Genomic DNA, 16,365 nt, shown 5'->3' on the forward strand with positions numbered 1-16,365 from the left:
CAAACGAACCAACAAATAAAAAGAATCTAAATAAAATGGCCAAAAAGATGTACCCTTATTCCAATCTATCATTACATGATTACAAACTGAGAAGATTGAATAATAACACAGGAACCAATTTCATTCTACCACATGAGCTTGATTAAATTTGCTTGCTACACACATACAGAAAGTATACAGAAACAAGTAGCCAGGTCTGTGAGCTTGAGAACTGTAACAATATATTTCGTATATACGTAAACCTTGAAATAAGCTGACATCAAACGGTACACTACTGAAAGATAAGCCCCCTGAAAAAGCAGAAGCAGAGAAAACCTGTAAATGAGGTTCCCTAATTGAGAATAAATTGGGCTACCTAGTAAATGAGGTTCCCCTGAAAAAGCAGAAGCAGAGAGAATGTGCACTAGTGAACCATCTCATCTAACTTCTGCCTGTAAAGAGCCAATTTCTGCAACAAAATCCAAATAGCAGAAGCATTAGTGCCTTATTTTAGGATTAATAATTCTAGAAACTAAAAATAAAGAGAAATATAGTTGAAAGTGATATTAAACCCTGTCCATTTGCTCATACATATACTGGGAACTATGAATGAAAGCCATTTTGAGATGTACATTATTAGGGCCTGATTAGAGCCATATATATGAGTCACTGCTTTCCTTGACAGATAAAGTTCAGTGTTTTAAGATCAAGAAAAACTCAAAAAATTGAATGCACTAAACAGAACCAGTTGCTGTGTTTTGGGAGCTCCCTTTCTTTACTCAACAAATGGAAGAGAATATTACACCACATATTTTTTTCCAGCCCAAGTACTCAAGTATTTTTCAAATTGCAACCATTTTGATCATGCTCATGAGTGTGCATGAGGAGACAAGCTATTGAGACTCTAACATTGAACTGCGGAAAAGATCCAACTAAGTGCAGGAAGTTGGATACCTTGGTGTAGGCATAAACCCCAGCCTCAGCAGGTCCGGCAGGACTTCCCCTCCTAATGAATTTCCCCTCTTTGGAAATGTAAAGCATGGGTATTCCAGTTGATAGTTCTAAACTAATAACCTGCCAAAAAAGAACAAAAAATATATATGATTCTTATCTTTTGTTCTGTAAAATGATTAGTCCCAAATATGTCATGCAAATCTCATTGATCAAAATGGGCTGATACCTCTTGAGAAGTTAGTTTGTCAAGATACATTATTATGGATCTCAATGAATTCCCATGGGCAGCAATCATCACATTCTTTCCAGCTAAAAGTTGGGGTTCAATCTGCAGCGTAGTATTTATGCAGTCAGATGTTAGAGAATGGCATAATGTCACTGAGTCTTTTAGAACTACACATAACATATTGAATGTAATACAAACAGGAGGACAATCATATAGGTAATGGTCATTCTTACTTGATCTTTGAAATAAGCAACAGCTCTTTGAGCACACATTTCCAAACTCTCGCCATTAGGAGGGGGTACATCATAACTCCGACGCCACTCATGAACTTGTTCCTTCCCATATCTATCTGCTGTTTCCTGTTTATTGAGACCCTGTAATTCCCCATACCTGAAAACAACATGAATGCCATGCGGGAGTAAGCAGAGGAAGGGGATAAAGGGAAGAAGAATAACTAGACAAAAAGCAGAGATGGAATAACTACATTCTTTCATTCAACCGCCAATCTGCTACAACAGGAATGGATTGCTTTTTTGTGTCTTCACTAAAAATCTGACTCCATGCCGTAGCTTGTTCACTCTCATTATGCATTATAACTGGCACCTGCAGGCTAATTGATGGTTAACAGGCTGAAAAAAGAATATAAAATAAAAAAATCATCCCTCATCCAATGTAACATATTTAGGCCAAAAAAGGAAAACATAGAGACTTAAAAGAGTCTTAATAGTGTACTTTTTTTCTCTTTTTTCCTACTTCTTTATATAGGATACAGACAGATGTTTTGTCTGCTTACCCCTGCCAATTACAACCAAGAGTATAAAACCAATTCAATTATGTATGGACATCAGTTTCCAGTTTCTACTATCATAAAGCTTCCAAATAGCCATTTAAGTTCTTCCTACTGACATTCAACAAAATCCCCAAATTACCTTCTTACGACGGTGCTGTGTCATGGCAAGCATGGCAGTCATCTGTGCACGAATCAGTGCAGATGTATAGATCATGTCAATAGGTATGTTGCTGATTCTCTTGCCAGCTTCAATTGCCTCTTCCACACCCTTCTTGGTCAGAGGGACATCAACACAGCCTGTGAACAAGTTCTTTTCGTTCCACAATGACTCACCATGCCTAATCAAAATCAGAGCTGCTTCACCTGAAATGGATATGGAAACAACAGTTGGAAAATTTCACCAAGAGAAAATGTATTTCAAACTCATGCACACATGCCATATCAATTGTATAAAGTCAACCAATATGGTATTCATTCAGCTCTAGCCTCATAGGAAACGATTTTATGCAAACATGTTATTGTAGAATCAACAACAAACAATTACTATGCGTATATTTACTATTCCCCAATGAATCAAAATAGAATGAGTAAAACTGCTTACCAGATTTCTTCCGAGAATCATTGGATTTATTATGTGAGGGGGATGAAACTATATCGATCAATGAAGTCTGGGAAGTCGAGGCTCGAATTATACTAAGGTTTCTCTGACTGGAGTTATAGCATCCTCTTTTTGACAGTCCAACATCAACCTCAAAAGCCTTTGAAATCAATCTCACTGAACCTTTCCCAAACTCTTGATGCAGGCCGGAGGTATTAAAATGCCCAAGGGACTGAGAAGCCCCAATGCTTTGGTTAAATACAGCAGCAGCCATGCTGAAAATTCAAAATATCCCAAGTAATGGCATAAGTACAAAAGTTATACATACGGGAGGACAAAACTATCTTCAAAACCAAATCATCATAGCTTTGGGGACAAAAGAAAAAGAACATCTTCTTCATCTTCCTATGGTCAAAAGCAGAGATGAAAATAAAGGAAAAAGATTAACTGAAACAAAAAGGCAGTTAAAAGTATTGGCATGCTTCCAAGCAAATGACAAATACCTTTTTCTTCTAAGAGTTCTTTGGCATTCCAAATTCAAAATCCCACATTAAGATGAACATAATCAATCAGCTCCTATTAACTTTGAAGAAAAAAATCCATAAACTTAAATACAAATAAGGAAGGAAACAACAAATGCAGCTCTGAAAAAATGTTTATAACATCATGATCAGGCAAATTTGACTGACACCTGGAAGGTTAATTATTAGAAAACAACTAGTACTGAATATGTAATAAAAGTTTAGAGAGAGAGAGAGAGAGAGAATGTGCAGATCAATATGGAAAGGGTCGAAGCAAGCAAATTTAATGCTCTCGAACAATCAACTTATTCCCAATGAAGATTAGACGAAACTAAAACACCAGAAAGGAATGGCTTTTCCTTAATTCTTCTAAATGTTCAAACACATTCAAGTCAAAATCACAAATGAAAAAACAAAAAGGAAAGGAAAACAGAAAAAAAGAAGAGACCTTTGCAGAGAATCAAGGTATCAGAGAGAAACCCAGAAGCCAAAATGCCCAGAAGCAAATGCAGAACAAATAAAAAAGCAGTTTAGAGAAGGGTAGCGGGTACTTAGAATTTACCTTGATATATAAATGAAAAGCGACACAACCGAGGCAGAGAAAGTGCAAAAGAGAAAATGGGTACAGAGTTTATTACGAGAGAGGTTGACGGAGAAGAAGATGATGAGTTGTTTGTGCAGAGTTAATAGCTACATGTCCTTCTCATTGATCTCCAAATCTCAACGAACAAAACAGGAGAGGGAAAGACAGAAAGAGAGTTACATGTGTATTTTGTGTTTTATATAAATTTTTATTTATAGAAGAAATCGTTGTAGTTTGTCGTCGTCATTAAAAGGCTTCTCAAGGAAACAGTATATTGACAATGGCACCAATTGCCCGACGTTGGCAACAGATTGGTGGGCGTTTATGCCTCTGACTAAGTTGGGCTTGTTTGACTTCAATCTTTTGCTTTTGATTTTTTTCTTCTTTTGTCTAATATTAGTGATTTTTTATTTATTTCAATTGTTATTATCATAGATAATAGAACTTAATTACATGGTTAATATGAGATGAGGAGATAAAGCACCGGCTAATTACTCGGATAACAAATTTCATATCATAATTTGGATAAAGAACATGTTAGAATATGCGATGCGCGTATATAGAAACTAATATAAAAAAAATTTGATGTTGATAATAAAAAAGAATTATTATTACCATTATTTTGTGTTTAAAGTACATGATCCAAATTAGGCTGCCTCATCTACCACAAGAGGGTTTAGCTTTCATGCCCGTGCATGAAAATGAGCGTTGTAATTTATAAATGAGTTAAGAGTTTGAGCGACAAAATGGGTGTCTTATTTTTCAAATAAAGCCAACAATATTTTTGTCTTTTGAGTAGTTGGAAGGGCCATGGCCTCCTAAATACATATAACCAGCAGGTGCAGCTAGCAACACAGATTTAAGGAAAAAAATTATACCAAACAAAGCAACCCTTCAAAGTCACCAATTTAAAAGTACCACCTACCTACACCACCTCAACACACAACTCTCTCTCTCTCTCTCTCTCTCTCTCTCTTGGTCAAGAACATTTTCTCTCTGGTTTATTTGGTGTTTGCATATATAACACGTGCTTGTTTTTGCTTATTCACACAGCTTATGCATGGTTACACCAAATACATGCAATGCAACCATGTGACACCTAACCCCTCCTCCATCAGCAGCATTCAATTATTTATATCAGATCTGGAAATGGACTGGCTCAATGTTGAACGGTTCCAGATTTAACCACGTGGCAATTCAACAAGGAAGGAAGAGGGGTTCAAATAAGTGCGCTGGGTGTACAAAGAATATTCTGGCATTGTTCCTCTCTTCCCTAATTGGAGAAACGTGTGGGTTTTATTGGACTTTAGAGTAAAGCTTCAAGCTTGCCATCCTCACGGATTGTGTTTTAAGTTCAATTATATAAACCATTTTAGCATATTCTCTGGCTATTGTATTCCCGACTAACTCTTGATCTAATGATATTTTTTTTCCAATATTAGAAGAGATTTTAGATTCGAATTCCACATTCTGCATTAATTTAACCCCCAAAAAAAAAACAAAAAAAAAACTATTGATGTTGTGGAAAAACCTATTTTGACCACTTAATATAGTTCGAATTTTTTGTAAATTTTTTTTATCAACATATTCTAGTTCTAGGCATAAATGATTGAATAGGTGGGTGGAAATGGTGAAGTAAACCAAGAATATTAGGGTTTAAAGATGACCAAAAGAGCAAAACTTGTAAGTTTTCCTAAAGGGTGACCTTGTTTCCTGCCTAATTGAGTTAGGCTTCAAATGATTATAAATCTCAGAATGAAAACCAAGTTTCCCATCTTCATACCTGTTAATGCCTACCGCTTATTAATCTACGACTCGATGATTATAATCCATTTAGTCACTCAACTGAACTGAGATTATGACCTCTTATAAAATACTAATCCGTAAAATCATCAGAGGTTGCACTCAAACATACCATACGTATAGAAAATTATAAACAACATGAGCTGAGCCTTTTGTTCATAATTTTTGACCCTTTGTAAATTTTCAAGGCCCAATCCTTGAAGAAAAAAGTCCAACCTCATTTTGAGGGTGTTAGAATCTTTGACCAAGACCCCAATGGCATTCAGACATCATTAAAGACTTCTGCGGAGAAAATATGAAATAGGGTTATAAACAATCATGAACATTATGAATATTTTTGGAATGAATTAAAGATATTGCTTGATATATAACTCTCTGTTCAAAATTTTTTTTTTAAACCCACTTGGCTAAAGCGGATGTGTTCTCTACTCTACATCCGAATTCAATTCTCCCTCCTTAATTTAATTGTAGTTTAAATTTGATTAAAATAAAATATCATTTGTATCTAAAAAGAAAAACCCACTAATCTACCCACCAGGGAAAACCATTATTTATTTGTGTCATATGCGAGACTTGGGCCGACTCAAATTTATCAAGGCCTGCTCCAAATTTTGAAGGACTAAAGTCCAGCCGGTGAGCCCATATAATCACAATTTACATAGACGTTTGCTTGGGACGACTTTTCCCTTGCGCCTTAAAAACACAAATTGGAAAGCTCAACTTCAAGATGCTAATCACTGGGCTTGGCGTGCTAATCAGATTGCATGCTTTAATCCTTCACTAACAATTTCTATGCAATGTATCAGTACCATATTCGATTCAAATCCATTGAGAAAATCAATTTAATCAATAATTAATAATATTATTTAACAGAAGCTATAATTACCAGGCCAGTAGAGACCATGTAATATAGTTTAAGAGAGTATTAGCAAATAAAATCAAGAATCTCTAGATGTTGAGATAAACAAACCAACAAATAGTAGCAAACATTGGCAGGACAAGCCGAGCAAAGTTTAAAAACTAGACACATTCTAGAAACTCAAACCACGGCTACTCGTCGAACTCCTGCAATTGCTTGAGAATCTGGGCACAACCAGGCACGGCTTCATTCTTCATGAACCCCATTGCATTGGCAAAACGGTTGTATGATGCAATGCCGTTGTAGCCAGTGAGGATGACACGTGCACGGTCACGCCCTGGGGCAGCTGCCGCACAGTCCTTCTGAGAGCTGCTAACAAGAACAGCATCACAAAACTGGTCCTCATGGTCCTCTGTGACGGGGATCTTGTAGGTTCCTGTTGAGTCAGTTCTCCCTTCTTTGGTGTATCGGATATCCATGGTCTTCCTGTCTCTGCATTCTAGTCTAACAGTGGCACCTGATACGAACATCACCAAATAAAACTTGTCAACGGAAATGTACAAATCATAGATTCATAACAGTTTCTTCCAATTCCTTATCAAATATCACTTCAAATAATCAATAACACTGAGGATAAATACAACCAATCCCAAGACAATACGAAAGCAGCTATGCACCCTAAATTGATATCCAAAACTAGTTGTCAATTTGCCACTACCTATGTCAAATAGGAGAATAAAATTGTATCAATAACCATCGAATCACCAAACCTTTCCCCAATTTTAGTCACGAATCGATGTCATAACAATGTGTTAGACATAAATGCAGTTGAGAGTGAACCTAGATATGATGAAACACTGTAGCCATTTGTTTTGATGTCCTTAGCATTCTCAAATTGTATGCTAGTATGTACACTCCCACAATGCTTGGGCTTGCTTACAACAATTCTTTTTTTTCAAAACAATTTCATGGGTCTTAATTTTCAATAATTTTTCTGAGATGGGTTCTTTATTTATCTGCACAAAAGAATCCTAAAGCGTCAACATTTTGACCATCTACAGTCCAACAGGTCCAAACCCAGTAAGATCTGAAAGTACAAAACCCATCTGTCACTTCAAATTACAAACCCCATCTTTCACTTCAAATTACAAAGCAAACAAAGAACCCTTCCAGATCTAGCGAGTTAGATCGAAATTCTAAACCATCAACAAAAAACCCACATAACACATAACCAAAATCCAAAATGGAAAGACAAAACCGGAGTAAAAATGCTTACCGGGAATGTAGGTGGTGGCTGAGGTCTCAAACCCAGCACGGCAAGTGTCACAGTAGACCTTTCCTTCCACCGTGAATGGGGTCCTCATGGGACGCGTGGCGACGGCCAGAGCCGGAAGCACACACAGAGCAAACAGCACAATCAACTTCGCCATTGAAAAGCTTTTGAAGTTTGAGTCTTTCTTTTGTTTTTACAGAGATTTGAGGGAGAAGATAAGAGTGATATATGAAGAGAGGAGAGTCAAGAGGCAACGTGATGATGATATTTGATGATAAAAGGCAACGCAACGAGTGGCATTAGTGGGAAAAAGTTCAGCAATAGGCGGACAATTGATTGCCCTAAACCGCGTAAAGAGGGCTCTCCTCTACTTGTCGAAACTATTACACCGCCTTTTAAAACGAATAGGATAGTGCCACGTGGTGAACATTGGTTTTGTGGTAATTTTGAATGAGTTGAAAGTGTTGGGTGGGGAAAGGGTATTGGCGATTGCAAGGAGATATGGGGCGAACGGGAGCAGAGGAAAGAACTGGGCTTGTGATTAAGGGCAGCTGGCGCTGTCGGTGGTCACATGGGGGCTCATGCTTTTGGAAGCTTGTGAAAGCAGTAAAGTGGTGAACTGGAAATGCGCTGTGAAACGACCGCGTATTGACTATAGGATGTAGCGTGTTTTTTAAATAATGGAAACAAATCGAATAAAAAATGGAAATAAATCGAACAAAAAACCAAATGGAAATTAATAGAAAAGGGTCTGGTGGGCTCTAAAGCCCTCACCTTTGACAGTGTTTCAGGCCTAAAACAGAAGTCCATTACACTACATTATGGGCCACATAATCACTTTTTGAGCACAAATGCATTTATATATTCAAGGTTTTTTTGTTGTTGTTGAAAATTAGCAATAATATATATTCGAGTTTTGAATTAACGATTTCATCAATAAATCCCACCTGTTTGTTTGCATACGTGGGTTAGAATAGTTGCCCTTTTTACATTATCTTCCTTCCAATACATTAGAGTGATTTAAAATATTACTTTGTTATAAAAAATCACTCACCTGCCAACTCCGATCATGAATTTTTAAATTTATATATCGCTACAATCAATGTAAGGTTAGAAATTTGTTTGGTAGATCAGACGTCACTAAATTAGACGACTATCAAAGATTATCTTATTATAAGTTATAACCCCTTACGATAACCCCACATTCAAGCTTCTCTCCTTATTGAATGCTTTTTTGAGTCATTTATAAAACCTTCATATAATAGTCATGATGAAACTAGCCCAATCTATTTGTCCCAAAAAAAAAAAAAAAAAAAAAAACTAGCCCAATAAAAACCGAGTCAACCCAGCATCATAAAACTTCAATTTCCGAGGGAAGTTGATTTGTGGAAATCTCTACTTGCCAACTGTCCTGCAGGGGTGCAGGCCACAATAGCACGTGCCACATTGATCATTGGCAGCAAATGAGGAAAAACGAAAAACAAAAACAGCATACAAGATTTGAAAATCTATGGAAGTTGTGAATGCTTTGTACTGGAGCAGGCCTTATGTTTTTTTATGGATATATTCTTGACGGCAACCTATCGCGGTGTTGAAGTGGAGACAATCTAATGGAAATTTGGGAAGCCACTTAGTTTTATATATTTTGATACTGGCAAAATGTTCCTGTTAAACAAAAGAAGATAAAAACAAATCTAAGTTTATTTGCTAAAAGATTTACTTTGGCCTTGATTCCTTCTTGTCATTGAATTGATTAATGATCATGTTTAAAAAAAAAAAAAATCAATGACCTTGTTCTTTGCATCTTCTAGAGGATTGGCCACTTATTTCTTAAGAAAATATCTCTTTTTATATCACTATTTTGAACTTGTCAAATTTAATTCACGAGAAGTCGCTTTAGTCGTATGTGAAATGAAAATTTGGTTGAATGATCAACACCAATGATTTGCTTGCTTGAAGTCTCCACAGGAAAATCTTACATTAATGTTTTGTGACTTTGTGTTATCAGTTACTAGTTGCAAAAAGTAAGTCTGACTTGTTTCGATCAAAGATGATCGATGCTTCATTTTCATTTTCAAACCTCTTCATAATTAAGAGTAAACAAACACCATTTCCCTTTCCACTCAACTGTCTGCCTTTTTGTGATCTTAAATGGAGTTTAAACCCTAAACCTTTATAGTGGTCTAGAAGAATACAATACAAGTAAATCAAGGAACCCTTTGGTAAGTAGTCAACTAATGAGCAAAGCTTGGAATAGGTTTACAGCATTTCTAACAGGCTAAATGTGCGCTTCTATGTTGAACTTTAGAGAGAATGTAAAAATAAGGAGATCACTAGAAGCTCCTAAACATAAACTAGCGAGAAATGGATTTTTAGTGGCTCCATTTCATTAATCTTTAATTATTTAATATTATTTTGAACATCGGATAAAGTAAATGATAATCAGACAGGTTCAACCCCATATAAATGAATCTTAATTCGTTTGCCCTTTTTCCCCACTTCAAATTGGTAGGTTACCACCACTAAAGTTTTTATTTTTTATTTTTAGAAAGAAAAAAATAATTATATTCATAAATTAGGCACAAATACCATCAGCACAAGGACAAATACGAATACCCATAAAGGATAATACAAATATGAAATCACAGTAACCACACATGGTTAATCCATATACAAAATTTCCACCGAAAATATAACAAGTTGTTCTAGTTGACCAATTAAAGTCTTCATGTCAATTATTTTGTACAGAATTTCCAAGGATAACAAGTTGTTGAGTATGTGGAAAATAAATACTCTAGAACTAAAGCTTAAAGCATCCATAAGCTAGAAGATAGCCTTGCATTTAGGATTGGCTAGTATTTCGAACTTGGAACATTATTTTGGTAAGGCTTATTATCACAAAACGTCCCTAAGGTTTACGAAACTATCAGATTGTATCCTTAATAATTTTTTGTGTCACTTGTAGTCCTTAAGATTAGTATATGTGATCACAAATGGTCCCTGCCGTTAGGTTCCGTCAAAAAATCCGTTAGTTTGCTGACGTGGCATATATATATCACAAAACATCCTTGAGGTTCACACACCTATCACAAATTGTCTATATGCAATTTTTTATTTTTTTATTTAAAATTCATAAAATTTGGGTTTTCTTTTATAAATTATTTATAAATGAAAAAACCATTTATATAAGGATTTTAATATTGAGGACCATTTATGAACCCTAAATCTTTAGTTTTTTCATTTTTAAATTTTATGAATTTTAAATTATTTTTTTAAAACTCCATTAGTTTGTTGATGTGGCATATATATGGAGCCCATATCGACAATAATATAGTGTCACATGTATTTAGAATATAATATATATTTTAAAATATTTTAAAATTCATAAAATTTTAAAAAGAAAACTAAAATTTTATGAATTTTAAATGAAAAAATTAAAAAAATTTGCAGGGACTATTTGTGATAGGTGTGTGAACCTCAAGGATGTTTTGTGATATATATATATATATGCCACGTCAGCAAACTAACGGAGTATTTGACGGAACCTAACGGCATGGACCATTTGTGATCACACATACTAACATTGAGGACCACGAATGACAAAAAAAAATGTTAAGGATGCAATCTGATAGTTTCGTAAACCTTAGGGACGTTTTGTGATAATAAGCCTTTTGGTAATATTCGAAAGTTGGACTTTACTTGTAAGTATGAAAAATAAGTTCTCTACATCTAAAGCTAATAAAAGCTCCGCATTAAAGAAAAACACCTCGAATATTGAATATCCTAAACTTCAAACTTCTCCTACCTCTGCTTTGCTTGAAAAAGATGTTGAATCTTATGGATTTGGTTGGAAGCTTCTGATCCAATTGGAATCGCTTTTCATCTCAAAACATAACAAGGAAATAAAAAATTAGAGGGATTCGGATCATACAAATTGACGTCATAGATGAATCCTACAAATGGAGGATTGGCAACCAGTTGCCTTAAATTCTATGCATTGTTATATGAAGTATGATTTGGATGGAGGTCTCTTTACGTTCGAACTTAGGGTGATAAACTAGTGCACGTTTCTGTGTTTCATAATCTTTAATAGGAAAAACGAAGAGGAAGTTTTTTTTGTAACCGGTGATTACAAGGTCAAAAGAGAGAGGGAGACTCGAGACAATTCTCATTCTAGATGATTATATAGTTTTTTTTTTTTAATAACAATTGAGGGAAGATATTCGAATGAGACTTCTTCGAATATTTTTTTTTAAAAAAAGTACCATTACATGTGAGAGAGAGAGAGAGAGAGAGAGAGAGAGAATAGGTTTGCATACACATGGTAAAAAAATTTAGAAGTATTTATGGATTATATAATTCCTTTTTAATTCTTGTTTGGAAATCATAGGTGCTCATCGAAAAGGGCTTTAAAGTCCGTTTGTAGGTAACACTTCAATTTTTAATAAAAATTTTAAGTGCTTCTTTATTTTTTTTATACAATTGATATTTGGTGAATCAAACTTAGGACCTTGAGTGCTCTTAGCCACTTAAACTACACGTTCCTTGTATATTTTAAGTACTTTTTACAGAAGTGATTTCAGTATATGTGCTTATGAGCCGGCAATGCACTTATTTTTATTTTTTGCTGAAGCACACTGAAATGCCCTTCAAACTTCTGTATAAACTCTGCTTTCGAGCATTTCTCTGTGATTAAAGGGAAACCCTGCGCTGACTTTCTAGAAATCTTTGTTTAGGCACCGAATATTATGGCTGACAATGTTGGTTCTAAATGCCTCCTATTCAACAAGGCAAAGTCTAACCTGATAGGTATATGTACTCCGTATCCATCATTGTATTCTGCAAATCTTGTAAAATAATTCAAAATGGGGCATTAAAATATAGAAAATATAGCAGCTTTCCAGGATTCTAAAACTGCACCTATGGCATCCTAAAAGAAGTTTTCAAAACTCCTAAATATTGGTCAAAGTTTTGTATTTTTTGGTTGATATTTGACTCCTGCTATATATCCATTCCATTTCTCACTCCTCAATCTCTTATATAAGTTTTCCAGCCATAGATGCCTGGCATACGACACAAACAAACATAAACAAACCAATGGCTTTCAGCTCAAGGACATGGCTGCTAAGCTCAGCTGTCCTTTTTTCTATCATGTCTCTTTCTTGTGGGAGAGAGCCTCCCAATTCAGGTACAGTAAAAGCTGTTAACCTTGGAGGCTGGCTGGTCACAGAAGGCTGGATCAAACCGTCTCTTTTCGATGGCATTCCCAACAAAGATTTCTTGGTTATTAATTTATCTATCTTGCTAATCATTTCATATCTTGTATATAAGCTTCAACTTCGGTTATAGTTTTTTTTTTTTCTTTTTCGTTTTAATTGTTTTAGGATGGAACTGAACTTCAGTTAAAATCTGTGACAACTGGGAAATATCTTGCTGCTGAGCTAGGAGGAGGAAGCATCATAGTTGCAAACAGAACATCAGCTTCAGGCTGGGAAAGATTTAGGGTAAAATTTTGACATGTTTTTTTTGGTTGATTTGCATTGTCAATATATTCTAGTGTATAGTTTGTGCTCACAGAAATCGACATGGTGCTGGTTATTATTTTGTTGCAGCTGTGGAGGATCAATGAGACCACATTCAACTTCAGGGTTTTCAACAAAGATTTTGTGGGGCTTGATGTCAAGGGCAATGGAGCTCAGGTGGTGGCTGTTTCGAAAACACCGGGTAGCTCAGAGACGTTTGAGATCATAAGGAAGCCTGATGATTTGAGCCGGGTTCGAATCAAAGCACCCAATGGATTCTTCTTGCAGGTGAGTGATTTGATTTGGTTTCATCTTTCTTGTTTTGATTGTTGAGACAGAATGTGATGGTGTGATTGGGGGATGCAGGCCAAGACAGAGGATTTGGTGACAGCTGATTATGCAGGGAGTGGTAGTGGATGGGGAAACAATGATCCATCTGTTTTTGTGATTAGCTTTTCTGGAAAATTGGAGGGAGAGTTTCAAGTAACAAATGGTTATGGTCCAAAGAAGGCTCCACAAGTTATGCGGGTAAGAGATATTGACAGCACAAAACTTCATATTCTGTTTCGTTATGTCAAAACAAACTTATTGGGACATAAGTAGAATAATGTTTTCTTGTCAGATTTATGTTGTCGTACATATGCTAATATGGTTGAACTATAAATCTCAACCACATATTCGAGCAAGAATCAACATGATGTATGGTCTAATTAGTAGTAGTAATTACAACATGTTTTTAGGGATTTATATATATGTGACAATATTCATTGCCTGAAATGTGTATTCAGGAGCATTGGAACACATTCATAGTTGAAGATGACTTCCACTTCATAAAAACAAATGGATTAAACGCTGTGAGAATACCAGTTGGTTGGTGGATTGCAAGTGATCCAACGCCCCCAAACCCTTATGTTGGTGGTTCCTTGCCAGCGTTAGACAAAGCCTTCTTGTGGGCACAGTACGTTTTACTCTTCTTCTTTATTTATTTATTAATGTTTAAAAAAAAAAAATATATATATATATATATATATTCTGCATCCTAACACATTTGCCCAAATATTCTTACTTTTAGAAGATGGTTAGAATCATCGTGTCCAAGACCTTTTTAGCTGCACAGGTCCAGGACGAATATTAAAAAAATCAAAAACAAATAAACAAAAGTAGTGGTTGAGTTTTTTGGACCCAACCCAAAATCCAACCCAAACATGTTGAGATGGTCCAGTCCCACTTTGCAGAACCACTTCCTGTTTCTGAGTTGAGAAAAGTCGCAAATTGGCTTAACACATAAATGTTCACACTTTGCAGGAAATATGGATTAAAGGTCATAATTGACCTCCATGCAGCACCAGGCTCTCAAAATGGTTTTGAACACAGTGCTTCTAGAGATGGCTCTCAGGAATGGGGCCAAACAGATGAAAACATACTGCAGACAGTTGATGTCATTGATTTCTTAACTGCCAGGTAAATACACTAGAACCTAACTAACTTTAGAGTAAAATTATAGGTGCCGTCTTTATTAACAATTTTGTTGATCATTTACATTGTCAAACTGTAAATATAAATGAATGATTTAGGTTAAATTTCGCATGATCAATGTGTGACGCAGATTCATAGTCTAACAATATAAATATTTATCCTAATAACGTAAATTTGACAAGAGAACGTTACTCCAAATAGCAGTCTAATCTTATCCTATGGTTACAATTGTAGGTATGCTAGGAGCCCAAGCCTATACGCAGTTGAGCTCATAAACGAGCCTTTCTCCCCAGGAGCATCTCTACAGAACGTGACCAAGTTCTACAAGGCTGGTTATGCTGCCGTTCGCAAGCACTCCTCCACGGCATATGTGGTGTTTTCAAACAGGCTAGGACCAATGGAGCCAAGGGAGCTTTTCCCCCTTGCCACTGGCTTAAAGGGTTCTGTGATTGATGTCCATTACTATAACCTCTTTGTGAGCGCTTTTGACAACTTGACTGTCCAACAGAACATAGACTTCATCCACACCAATCGGTCCCAGGAATTGAATTATGTTACCACATCAAATGGTCCTCTCACTTTTGTTGGTACGTGACATGACCTAACCGTAGCGATTGTCGATTTTGGCACTTCTAGTTTAGCTTATCGCATTAAACTGGGAGTGCGAAAATCGTTAGCAATAACCCTGATGCTATATTGTTTGCTTGTGGATTTTAGAATGTGGGTTGTGACCAAATTATGGTTTTGCAGGTGAATGGGTCGCTGAGTGGAAAGTTACCGAGGCAACAAAGGAAGATTACCAAAGATTTGCAAATGCTCAATTGGAAGTTTGGGGGAGAGCAACATTTGGGTGGGCTTATTGGACTCTTAAGAACGTCAATAAGCATTGGAGTCTTGAGTGGATGATAAAGAATGGTTATATAAAGCTAACTTAGGTTGTAACATCAATACATGCATGGCGCCTCTATTCTGTAAGCTAAGGTTAATTCAATCTGGGTCCCTCTGATGTCCAAATTATTCAGAATCAATAAAAACCACTGTGTTGCTAGGATCTATTAATTATGTGACATGACAGCAATAAAAGGCATTTTATGACTGTATCAATAAACAATAACAGTTTCTCAAAACTAAAAAAACATAAACTCATGTTTATGGAATTGAAGGGTTGAAGCATACAGGTGAAGTGTAAAAACCCAGCAAGCAAAGGGAAAACAAGTAGAATTCTATATTGTGTTAGATCAAATTGGTTAGTTTAATCCAACGGTTAAGAAATAGGATCTTATCTGAAGACCTCACTATTAGAATGACTCGGAAACCAAATGCATTAGTCAAAACAGAAGCTCTATTAGGCTAAGTTAGACAGACCCAAAACCATTTATTCCCTACTGCTAAAGAACTTTTTTTCCTTTTCTATTCCCTACCGAAATAGAAGCCATATTGGATGTCCATATTTTGGAAAGCCGTTCAACTTTCAACTTGCTGAACCTGATTATCTTATGGTCTTTCATCTTATATATGAGTAATTTTTCGGTGTAATGGTAACACCTAAATTAATACCGTACTCTAAATTTATAACATATCAATCATTTATCTATATTATAACACCTTTATATTGTGTGATTGTGTAACGATCACACCTTATAATAACGACACATTGCATCATACACTAACAAATAAACATGTAGGATCCACTTCTGTTTGATGAACTTTACAGTTTTGTATCGTAATGGTTTGGATATACACAAAAAGGATTTAACAGCGTGACGCACCTAGCAGCTCTT

The 16,365-nt window shown here is 35.8% G+C and overlaps 3 protein-coding genes across 5 annotated transcripts; 1 reads left to right on the plus strand and 2 right to left on the minus strand.

The window, feature by feature from the left end:
- Nucleotides 1-36: 36 nt before the first annotated feature.
- Nucleotides 37-3,910, minus strand: LOC103332992 (2,3-bisphosphoglycerate-dependent phosphoglycerate mutase 1-like). 3 transcript variants are annotated; one of them, XM_089046247.1, is made up of 9 exons: nt 3,631-3,910; nt 3,051-3,068; nt 2,551-2,822; nt 2,089-2,312; nt 1,644-1,762; nt 1,393-1,549; nt 1,160-1,261; nt 934-1,053; nt 37-448 (listed from the first exon to the last, which is right to left on the minus strand). In XM_089046247.1, exons 3-9 carry the CDS (start codon nt 2,819-2,821, stop codon nt 404-406), a joined length of 1,038 nt encoding a protein of 345 aa, XP_088902373.1. In that variant the 5' UTR covers nt 2,822; nt 3,051-3,068; nt 3,631-3,910; the 3' UTR covers nt 37-403. The 3 variants fall into 3 exon arrangements, with proteins under 3 accessions (XP_088902373.1, XP_008234010.1, XP_088902372.1); XM_008235788.3 differs by lacking the exon at nt 3,051-3,068 and having other exon boundaries at nt 3,631-3,907; XM_089046246.1 differs by lacking the exons at nt 3,051-3,068; nt 3,631-3,910 and adding an exon at nt 3,517-3,615.
- Nucleotides 3,911-6,295: 2,385 nt separating this feature from the next.
- LOC103332990 (pollen-specific protein C13) lies at nt 6,296-7,907 on the minus strand. Its single transcript, XM_008235787.3, has 2 exons — nt 7,590-7,907; nt 6,296-6,830 (listed from the first exon to the last, which is right to left on the minus strand). Exons 1-2 carry the CDS (start codon nt 7,741-7,743, stop codon nt 6,505-6,507), a joined length of 480 nt encoding a protein of 159 aa, XP_008234009.1. The 5' UTR covers nt 7,744-7,907; the 3' UTR covers nt 6,296-6,504.
- Nucleotides 7,908-12,280: 4,373 nt separating this feature from the next.
- Nucleotides 12,281-15,643, plus strand: LOC103332989 (putative glucan 1,3-beta-glucosidase A). Its single transcript, XM_008235786.2, has 8 exons — nt 12,281-12,869; nt 12,971-13,090; nt 13,199-13,396; nt 13,475-13,636; nt 13,897-14,066; nt 14,414-14,569; nt 14,819-15,171; nt 15,335-15,643. The coding sequence occupies exons 1-8, from the start codon at nt 12,684-12,686 to the stop codon at nt 15,517-15,519; spliced, it is 1,530 nt and encodes a 509-aa protein (XP_008234008.2). The 5' UTR covers nt 12,281-12,683; the 3' UTR covers nt 15,520-15,643.
- Nucleotides 15,644-16,365: the final 722 nt, after the last annotated feature.

Source organism: Prunus mume, linkage group LG2 (genome assembly GCF_029339155.1).
Source record: "Prunus mume cultivar Tortuosa linkage group LG2, ASM2933915v1, whole genome shotgun sequence".
NCBI lineage: Eukaryota > Viridiplantae > Streptophyta > Magnoliopsida > Rosales > Rosaceae > Prunus > Prunus mume.